Below are 10,913 nucleotides of genomic sequence, written 5' to 3'. Positions count from 1 at the left end.
GTTTGATCTTCTCAGCTGTGTGACCTTGGGCACATTATTGAACCCCTCTGAGCTCTTCAACCTCTCACCAAGTAGTTACGAAAATGGAATTGGAGAACGTGAGAAGAGTGCTAGACACATGGTAAATTCTCAATAAATAGCAGCTGCTTTCCAAGGGCTCATTAGCTCAAATAATGAGGCACCACTTAGGAGCCCCTGCCATGGGCCAGGCACCATGGGAGGCACTTTAGTGACATCATCTCCAGGAATCCTCTCTGACAACCCCACTGGAGACACAATTATAATCCCTATTTGACAGTTTGATAAGTCATCTCCCCCAAGTTGCACAGAGAGTAAGCACTGAGACTGAGATGTAAACCCAGGCTGCCTGACTCCAAGATCTAGACACTTTTTCCAATCTATGCATTTGTTCTTTTATTTGTTAATTCAACAAATATTTATTGGGACCCACTATGTATGCCAGGCACTGTTCTAGGAGCTGGAGGGAGGGCAGTGAACCAAACAGATGCCATTCTTGCACTCATGAAGCTGATGCTCTAGTTAGGGGAGCAACTGGCCTCTCCATGAGGCTGATCACCCATGCCAGGGGCCACACCAGGTGGGGCAAGGGCCTGATGGGACTTCGGGGCTGGAGATGGAAGGGGCTGAGGTTGGGGGGGAGGGGAGAGGATCAGGGCCAAGTCTGTGAAAGGATGGATACAAAGATGTCTGCTGAAGGAAGTGGGGTATTTGAGAAGAATGGCCTCAGAAAGGAGCAGAGCAGGGGCGCCTGGTTGGCTCAGTCGGTTAAGTGTCTGCCTTCAGCTCAGGTCATGATCCTAGGATCCTGGGGTGGAGCCCCACATCCAGCTCCTTTCTCAGCGGGGAGCCTGCTTCTCCCTCTCCCTCTGCCATTCCCCTTGCTTGTGCTCTCTCTCTGTCATATAAATAAATAAAATAAAATGAAATTTAAAAAGGAGGAGAGCAGACCCTTTGACCACTGGGACTGGGGTCCCCTGAGGACGGTTTCCCCCTGGGGTCAACAGTGCGCAGGGCTACAAGTAGGCATTTCCATTTGTGAAAAATCTGACCGCACTGCCGTCCCCAGTCTAGGGCTCCCCTGAACCTCCCCTTAGAAAGAGGAGAAGGAAAAGGAGAAAAGCACCTCACAGCGCGTGGCTGCCCTCGGTGGGCATTTGGGTGGGGCCGGGCGCCCTCTTGTGGCTTCTCTTGTCTCTGCATGGACCCTCCTCGGTCGCTGTGGTTGGAGAGACTTCCCATGGTTAGACCATTTCTGGGGACAATTTCTCAGTCCCCAGCCTATACCGTTTTCCCTGTTCCCAGACTTACCAGCCACTAGCCAAAGTCTGAAAAACTCGGTCACAGCTCTCTCACCATCTCCTGTGCAGACCTCGGACAGAGCTTGCAGGCCTGCAAGCCCCTTGGACGCTGTCATGGGGCAAAGCCACGTGGTGATGTATACCATCTGGTTCAAATCCTGTGTCACTGAGGAGCCATGGTACAACCTTCCTGTGCCTTACTCTTTTCACTTTAAAAATGAGAGTCATATTAGTTTCTACCTTAAAGAGTTACAGGAATTAAGTAAGAGAATATTGACCAATTTGTCTGTGAGAGCCTCAATACCATCCCCGTCCAGCCCACCCTTTTTCAGAAGGACTTGTTGGTGGGACTCCGGGTTAGATCCAGGCAATGGGAGACAGCAGAAGCACCTTATTGCTTCTCCAATAACAGTGGGTCCAGAGTTTCCATTCAGGTTTGGAGCCGCCTCTGCAGATCTTCCCCCTGAATGCTGCCTTAGGACAAGAGGCAGCTGTGATCATTGCTGGTGCTCTCCTACAACTTTCAGACCCTCTGAAAGCTCCCTACAACTTTCAGACCCCCTGAAAGCTAGAGGCAGGTTTCCCCATTTCTACATTCCAACTCATCCAGTGGGTTCCTGTACTGAACACTACTAATCATGGAGGGCTTCCTGGAGGAGGTGAGGTTGTTAGAATGATGCTAAGCCAAAAAAGCAGAAGGCTTCCAGTGTGGAATAATTCCATCTCACTGCCCATTTGGGCCCTGCCCCTCAGCTCACCTCTTCACGGTTTCCAGGGATACAGTTTCCAGGGAGCTTAGAATCCTCACATTGCTGTCACTTGGCAACCAGGAACTGGTGGCTGCAGCCACTGCCCATGTTCCTTTCATCATCTTGGGCCCTCGCCCTCATCTCTGGCATGGGCTCTGCCCTGCCCAGGTAGCGAGGGCCCAGCTGGGGAGGCACCTTCCACCTGCTTCCCTTCTCAGCCAATCACAGGCCTCACAGGGACAACTGAGACCCTTGTCAATGGTGGTAAGTCCCCAGAAAGTGCTGGATGGACCAGGGGCAGGATATACACAAACCTCTTGTCCTAGAGGATCCTCTCATGGGCTCTCATCCATGGAGGACCCTGAGGTTCAGGGGTGGATGGAACACAGTACTGGCCCAAAGGACACACAGCCCAGTGCAAGAGACAAAGCTTACCTCATTCCCATGGCACACAGATGCTAGTATCTACTCCGTGCTGCCTGCTGGGCCACAGACTGGTGAAGGCATGGCTGACCCTTGGGAACGGGGTGGGGGGGCATGGCTGGGGAATAGCAGATGCCATGGTGTCCAATTCACTCCTTAGCAGGCACCTCTAAGCACCAAGGGCCACTTCCTCTAAACTGCGCAATTCCCTACCTGAGGGCTTTTCATGTTGGGCATGAAAGGCTTTCACGTTGGGCATCCCCTCCTCCAAGAAGCCCACCCTGACCTCTAGCCTGAATTAGATGCCTCTTCTGGGCTTGCATGGACCTCCAAGTACCCCTATGTCATGATGGTCTTCACACTGGGTTACCTTTGTCTGTAATTCTTTTATTTCTAGACAGTGGGCTCCAGAGTGGAAGGAACTACAGCTTGTTCACCTGGGTCTGGCTCACAGTAGGTACTTAGGAACAGGACTGCCCCTGGGCAGCTGGCATGGCCATCTCTGGCAACACAGCCTAGGGAGGTTTAGCGGATAAATAAGTGAAGGAACGAGGGAACGATCGGTCAAATTTTCAATAACTGGACATTTAAAGTGTCTTAGGAGTCCACCAGCATTAACACAACCCAGAGTATGGTCAGCATGCCTGCACTCTACCGCAGGAGCTCAACTACAACTTCTGCAGATGGGATTCAGGAATCTGGGTGTCCTAGAAAAGTCCCAGGAATACAAAATGTGGAGTGATACAGGGCCAGGTAACAAAGTGAGTGGGGAACTGCGAAAGGGATGAGACTGGCCCCACAAAGTTGAGCCCACACCAAAAATTCATTCACTCAGCATTCAACAAGTATATCCTGAGCCAGGAAGGCCCTCAGGTGTATACCTGTGCACAAGACAGATGTGGCCTCTGTTCCCTTCTCACAGTCTAGTGAAAAGACAGTCGTTAAATAAACAAGCAGAGAGATACCTGCTAGAAGATCAGGTTATGATTAATGTTTTGCAGGAAAGAAAGCAGGGTGAGGGAGGGAGTAAAGGGTAGATGAGGTTATTTTGGCTGGGGGTCAGGGAAGGTGTCTGCTGAGGCCAGTAGGAGGTGAGAGAAGGAGTCACTTAAAATTGAAGGAGCAAACCATGTGGGTGTATGGGAAAGAGCATTCCAGGCAGAGACAGCAGCACATTCAGAGACCTGGAGAACCAAACATGTGGAAGAGGAAACCTGGTTAGGAAGCTACTGCATTAGTCCAAGTATGAGACGCCAGAGGCTCAGACCAGGGTGGAGGCAGTGAAGGCGGTAGGAAGTGGTCAGATTCAGAATACATTTTGAGGATAAAGTTGGCTTTGCTTGTGGATCCGATGTGGGCACAAGAGGATGGTGGTCCAGGTTATTGCAGCCAAGAGTACAGGAGATGAGGGAAAAGTTAGAGGAGATGATGTCAGAGAGGTGAGTGGGGAGAGGGCACAGACCATTTGCAGGTTTCTGCAGACCATGGGGAGGACTTTACTTTCCCTGATGGGAGCCCCGGGAGTATTTTAAGCAGAGGAAGGATGTCATTTGGCTTGTGTCCTAACAGAATCTCTAGATGCAGAGTGTAGAACAGACTTTTGGGAGACAGAGATGAACTAGGGTGGTGCAGTCATCCAACTGAGAGATGATGGTGGCTTGCCACAGGGTGCTGACTGGGATGGGAAAACTAAATTAATTTGAGCAAAAACAAAAAGTGGATTTGAGAAATGTGTGGAAGGAATAACAGGTAGTAAAAATCACAGAGACAGGCAAATAAATGATTGAAATTTGGTAGTGGATTAGGAGCTCCAGCTCTGCCTGCAGCAGCTTTGTCTTCTTGGAGGAAGGCTTCAGTTCTCTGAGCTTGTTTTGTCATCTGCAAAATGGGGATGATAATGGAACATACCTCACGGAGCTGTGGATAGGGTGGTGTAAAGGTTTGGGCACCGGATCTAGCACATAAACGTTGTCCTGGGAGCCAGACTGCTAGGTTCTGGCACCATCTCGGCCACGCACTGGCTGGCTGTGTCATGGCGGTCAAATTCACCCTCTAGAAAATGGGGCTATCATTAATACCAACTTTATAGGGTCGGGTCGTGAGGATTAAATTAATGAGTTCAAGTAACGCATTGAGAATTACGTGCCAACTGCATAGTGCCAGCTATTATGAATATATTTTAGCCGCCACAACATATGCCCACCCCGTTCTGCGGATGGGAAGTCTGTGGCTCAGAGCAAGGTGGCCTCTCCTGGTGACCGTACTTAACGTCCCGCCTGTGGCAGTCGCTCCAACTACCTGGAAAAGCAGGATTCCCGCTAGGAAGAGCCCCCGCTCGCCCCAGCCCCGCCCGCAGGTTGCCTGGCGGAACCCTTAAGTGCCCCGCTCTAGTTTCCAGCCGGCGCATTTGCGCTACTGAGCCGAATTGGAGCTACTTCCGGCGGCCGCGCTCCGCCCCCGGGCGTCTCCATTTTGGCCGCAGGTGGGCCTGGCGGAGTAGCGGAGGGAGTTATCAGCAGTCGCAGGGCTAAGTGGGCTCACCGCTCTGTGTCCCTTCCTTCCTCCGCCCGCAGGAGTCTGGGGTGCCCATGGCGGGCTTGGAGGTACTGTACGCGTCGGCGGCGCCGGCCATCACCTGCGCGCAGGACGCGCTCATATGCTTTCTGCACTGGGAGGTGGTGACGCACGGCTACTACGCCTTGGGTGTCGGCGACCAGGTACTCCAAAGAGCGGGCCCGGGGCCAGGGTCGTGGGGGTGAGGTGTCTTCTGCCCGGATCCAAGGGCCGGAGCTCTGGGCCAGAGCACTTGACGCTCCCCCGCCCGAGTCCCGGCCCTGGGGCTCCTGGCACCTTCGACTTGGTGTGAGGGTCGGGGAGCTGCTCTGCTGGCCCGGCCGGCCCAGCACCCCTCACAACACAGCTGGGGCAACTTGATTTGGAAACTCAGAGAAGCTCGCTTCGGCACAGCCTGGCAGTCTCCCAGGCCAGGATCGTGTGGACCGACACTGAGACGGGGCTTAGCTCCCCTGAGCGCCCCACACCTGCCTGAACTCCGCCAAGCTCCTTCCCACGCAGCGGCGGGGGCGGGGGGCGGGTGGTACTCACTTGGGCTTCCACCGGATCATCTGAATCCAAGCGCGCTTATACCCGCAAGCTTCGGTCTGCTCCGCCCCCACTCAGGGACCCTTCCTTCGCTCCTCAGCACGGGCCCAGAGAGCACACACAGCTTTCACCTTTTACTGAAGGGCCCAGTGCAGCCCACTCAGCCGCTCCCATCCCCAGCTCAGGTTCTGGGAAACCACCACCTTCCCGCACCGCCCCACAGGTACACCCTTGCACCCTGGATGTGAGAACCAGGTAAGGTTTCCTCCCCAACAGCTGACCCTACAGGGTCAGCCCGCCTCCCACTCTCCCATCCTCAGGCTCTGCCCCTCAGTGCTGGTGGGCATGTCACACCCACAGATCCCCCAGGACTGCTGGGCCCTGCCTACTGTGTAATTCTTTGGGGGGAAACTTTGTTCATCTTCCCTTTCCCTTGCCCATGACTTTCACCCTCCACAGCATCCTGCACATTAGCTTCCTGTGAGAACTGGGCCTGACCCCCTTTCTGCCCCTTCAGTTCTCTTCTACGTCATCAGGGAAAATATCCTCCCAGCCACACACCCTACATACACACGGGATTCCTAGCCTGCCCCTCACTATCACATTCTTCTCACCCTCAAAACCAGTACCAGCTCTGGGGAGTAGGGCATCTCATCTCACCCCTTGCATCTCTTATGGTGAGATTTTAACCTTACTCTCATTTCTTACTCACTGCTTCAGTTCTCAAACTCCCTAATCCTTTCTTAGTTTCTCAGATGTACACCCAGTGTCTTAAGTTTTCCTCTCCTGACATGGAGCTTTAAGGATCCCTCCTCAAACAGTTTACACATCTTGAGCCCCGAGAGCCAGGCACTTCCTTCCACTCCTTGCAGCCCCATTCCTCTGTCCTTCAGAGCAGTGGGCAAAACAACCACCCCCTCTCATACTCAACACCCACCGACAGGAGTCACATGAGAAGGATAAGAACTGTCATGGATATTTGGCTTCCCCTCCCCCCCGGCCCAATCCCAGACCTCAAGTATCTCACAGGGACCCCAGATACACAGTTAGCATCCCCCATTCCCACCCCTCTCCAGGCTCACACATCCTTGTTTCCCTCTTGTAGAATCTAGGACTGGATATAAGGCTGGAAAAGAAGGGGACTCACACACACACCTGGAAGCAGGAACCGTGTTTTCCTTCCAGATAGCTCTGTTCTTGGCCTTTCTGCCCATCCTGCTCTGCATTCCACTTACCCTGCCTTTCAACATCTCAGGCCTTGGGACCCGGTAGAGATGGGGTCTCCACTCATGAGTGTTGGGCTCCTACTCAGTGTATAGTGTCCCCAACAGAAACCTTGTTTCCTCACTTGCCTCACTTCACCTTTCCAATCCTGAATGACTCTCTCACTTGCCCCAGTCATTTCATTTCACCTTTGCCCGGTAAGTCCAGAAAGTGGACGTATAGAATGGCATGGTGTGCAGTGGGATTGGAAAGGGGAGGAAGACTTACTTGTTCTTGCCCTTGGGGCTCGTCCATGGGCCCTCAGTTCCCCCCACCCCTTACCCTGTCCTTCAGATCTAACAGGTCTCCCCTGCTCTCTGCCTCTCATGGACCTCACCTTGTTTACTCCCAGCTAGCTACTGCTCTGATACAGTTGGAATCTCTCCCCTCAAACAGGAACTTGTTACCGAGGGCCTGTGCGACTCCTTCTCTTCTCCCCGTTTCACAGGGACATATCAACACTGCAGATCTGCTCCCACCACCTGTCCCTTCACACACCTGTCTGAAGCTCTGAGTTGTTCTGACAGCTTAGGGACATCAGTTCATATAGGTCATTGCCTCCTTTGGCATCATCCCCTTGCCAAATACTCTGGGTCCCAATTTTTCAGGTGAAATGTGCAAAAAGAATACAATCTCATTTTAATACTGATTAAAAAGACATAAAAGATCCTTGACTGATTCCTAAAGGTCCATCTAATTCCACTCTGTTCATTGTGCCACTTATTGAGTTCATGCCGGCCAGAAAAAGATGCAGACCCCAGATGTCTGGCAGGAGGCCAGAGAGAGTGGGGAGGAGGGTTTTGAAAGGCACTGTCCACTGTCCGTGTATCCACCCCAGCGCTAAATCATGCACGCCTTCCGGGGCTGGGTGTTCGTATTGCTCCTGGGTGTGTCTTTTTGCTTCTGTGCCCTTTCCCTGAAGAGCTGCTCAGGCTTGAGTTGCGCTTGTCCTCCTCTGACTTCTGCTGAGTCAGCTTCTGTGGGAGTAGAAGCCCTTTAGAGAGGCATCTATTAGTTTATTTAAGAGAGGGTTTAATTTTCTGGCCTGGGACCAGCAGACTCTGCTGAGACCAAGAGTATTTACCATGCTCAGAGAATATTTATGTTGCCTCTCCATCCTCCTCCTGCGCCCCATCCTTGTAGGGGTGATAAGGAGAGAGGAAGGTCCCAGAAGTATGTGCTTCATCATATAGTATATTGACTGTTAAATAGAAAGCTGAATTGGCTGTTTTTCTCTTTGATTTTATGTTGTCCTTTGCACACAGAGCAGTTGTGTATGTAAAACTTGGTTAGAAGAGCAGTGAGGCCACTGGCTTCAATAAAAATCCAGTATTTGAATTTGGATTACCTTTTTGGAGTCAGTACCACTCCTCCTAAGAGCTTTACAGAGGTGGCAAGGGGGTTAGGTGACAAGAGGTTATAGATGGTTATAGATGTAAGGTTGAGAATTTTGTTTTCCGTTGTAGTAATCTAAAGGTTATGACAAAAGAGAGGGAATGCCCAAAATGATCTGTTTGTGTTTCTTTGAGTGCATTTTAGCCCAGAGACCCAGGGATGAACTCATGGCCACTGAAGAATGCTGCCAGCCCCAGGACTGGGTGGACTAAGTGGACAACTGTCTTTACTCTTTTGGGGCCAGTCTAGTGGATCTGGCTGGGAAAAATCTCCAGCCATATACCAAGCAACCAGGAGCTCTGAATGCCAAACCCAGCTCTGCATCTGACTTACTGTGACCTTAAGCAGTTCTCAGCTCCTCTGAGCCCTTAAATTTTTCATCTGAGGGTATTAAACCACACAACCATATGCTTTGGCTATTTTCCAGTTGCAGCTTTCAGGGGGGCCTGATATTTGATGTCAGGGCCCAGAACACAGTTGAAATGCCAAATTTGGCCTGATATCACCAGGGCCAGTCCCTCTTAGTCCCACCGGTTTTCCCCGTATCAGGGCAGCCCTTGGGCTGGGACCATCAATTCGCCTGCAGCAAGAGGTATCAGCTTCACCTGACCCCAGAGTGCTCTGTTGCCTTAGAGGCCAGAGTCTATGAAAGAGTGAGCAGACCAAATTATCTATATTCCAAGGAAAATTCTGGTGGGTCAAATGCTATATACAGAGGATATACATAGAAATTCAAAGGCCTCCGACAGAACAAAGACAAGGCACATTATCAAAATCTAAACTTCCAAAGGAAACCTTGAATCCACTAAACCTGTTACAGGAAATGTAGGAAGTTGGAGGTGAGGGATTGTTTCTCTTGGCAGACTGGTTTGAGTCCTTTCACTTTTGTTTTTCCTCACTCTCATTTCTTTGCTTCAGGCTTATGAATTTCCTTGTCATCCTGCCAGCTTTTAAACCATGCCAGTTGCAACATCTTGAATTGTATTTGGGACCACTTCCCCCATTGGATTCCTGGGCACCAAGGGTGGCCAAAGAGGAGAGGCCCTCATTCTCCACTCTTGGCCTCCCATTGTCCTTGTTGTGTGTAAGGGCTGCGGTGCTGGACCTTTGTCTTTTGCTGTTGTTCTTCATCTTTTTATTTTAAAGATATTTATTTATTTATTTGTCAGAGAGCGAGCGAGCGAGAGCGTGCACAATCAGGCAGAATGTCAGGCAGAGGCAGAGAGAAGCAGGCTCCCCACTGAGCAAGGAGCCCCATGCGAGACTCGATCCCAGGACCTTGGGATCATGACCTGAGCCCGAAGGTGGCGGCTTACCTGACTGAGCCTCCCGGGCGTCCTGGTTCTTCATCTTTAGTCCAATTCCTCCCAGCATATTCTCCTGAGTATGAAGCTTCCCAATCCACTCTGCTTCGTGTTCAGCCATATAAGAGATATCCATGAAAAAAATATACGGATTATTTTCATGTGTTTGAAAAATTTTTTACATAAATGGTACCAGGCTGTAAATTACATTTTTTCTTAACTTCTAAGAAAAATTTAAGTTCTATACATTTATGTGTGTGTGTGTGTGTGTGTGTATGTATATGTGTACATATATATACACGTATAAATATAAATATATATACACATAAACACATACACACACACACACACATATTTTTTTTAAAGTAGGCTCCTAGCCCAGTTTGGATCCCAATGCGAGGCTTGTACTCATGACCCTAAGATCAAGAGATCAAGACCTGAGCCGAAATCAGGAGTCAGGCTCCCAATAGACTGTGCCATCCAGGTGCCCCTTAAGTTACAGTTTTTAAGTTGCATTTTAAGTTATATTTTTTACCCTATCTATGATGCTACACTTAGATCTAATTTGTTCCTTCTCACTTCTATATAGTATTCCAGCATGAGCATATTTTTTCATTTCACCTCCACTTTGGTATTCATGGTAAGGTTGTGATGTCTCCTGTGTCTTTGTGCACAGGGTCTCCTCCAGGAATGGAGGTTTGGGGTCCCTGTGTGTCTGCTTACCGGAGTGTACCATATGCTGCCAGACTCCTTTCCAGAGGGTTTCCAGCAGTGTAGGTGGCCACCTGCAGTGTCTGAGCATCCCCATTGTCCCCACACCCACATGAACGAGGAATAGAGAAATGGATGACACCAGTGAGATGGGTGTGACGTGGAACCTCGTGGTTTCAGCCTGCACTTGTCTGAGTGCTGGTGAAGTTGAACAGCCCTCTGTATACCATTATCTGCTTGTTCTTTTGCTCGTTCATATCTTTTGCCAGTTTTTCAAATGGGTTCCCAATTTTTATTGTTCATTTTCCAGGCATTCCCTTAATGTGCTAGTTATCCATTCTTTTTCATCTGTGGCCATGGCAGACATCTCGTCCTGGCCTGCGGCTGCATGTTAACGTTGCAGTGTCTGTTGTTGAACAGAAGGTTTCAGTTTGGGGAACAGTCTCAAAGACAGTATTATTTTTCTTTCATGGATCTTAAGAGATCTTTCCCCACCTGGAAATTACTTTGTTACCTTTTCCTATAGAAGTAATTTAAAGATGATTTTACAAACTTTATAATGTGTAAAAGGGAAGTCCTAGGATGGTTTAAAAGGAAAAAGAAGACCTCACAACTCATAGGGATGCATTTTTACACCCACCAGGTGG

At 50.2% G+C, this 10,913-nt stretch overlaps 1 protein-coding gene across 6 annotated transcripts in view; it reads left to right on the top strand.

The window, feature by feature from the left end:
• Nucleotides 1-2,159: 2,159 nt before the first annotated feature.
• The window catches only part of PSMF1 (proteasome inhibitor subunit 1), a 46,811-nt gene continuing 38,057 nt past the window's right edge, over nucleotides 2,160-10,913 (top strand). For 3 of the 6 annotated variants that reach the window (XR_007130028.1, XR_007130027.1, XM_047745225.1), the window contains exons 1-2: nucleotides 2,160-2,332; nucleotides 5,065-5,208. Coding sequence is in view for 4 of the 6 variants with exons in the window: in XM_047745225.1 (XP_047601181.1) it covers nucleotides 2,327-2,332; nucleotides 5,065-5,208 (150 nt within the window). In the remaining 2 variants the exon portion in view is untranslated. Of the gene's footprint in view, nucleotides 2,333-4,904; nucleotides 5,209-10,913 lie in introns of those variants that run through there. The other 3 variants (XM_047745222.1, XM_047745224.1, XM_047745223.1) reach the window with 3 other exon arrangements.

This window comes from Lutra lutra, chromosome 9 (assembly GCF_902655055.1).
Source record: "Lutra lutra chromosome 9, mLutLut1.2, whole genome shotgun sequence".
NCBI classification, from domain to species: domain Eukaryota; kingdom Metazoa; phylum Chordata; class Mammalia; order Carnivora; family Mustelidae; genus Lutra; species Lutra lutra.
This window is presented reverse-complemented; position numbering and strand designations above follow the sequence as displayed.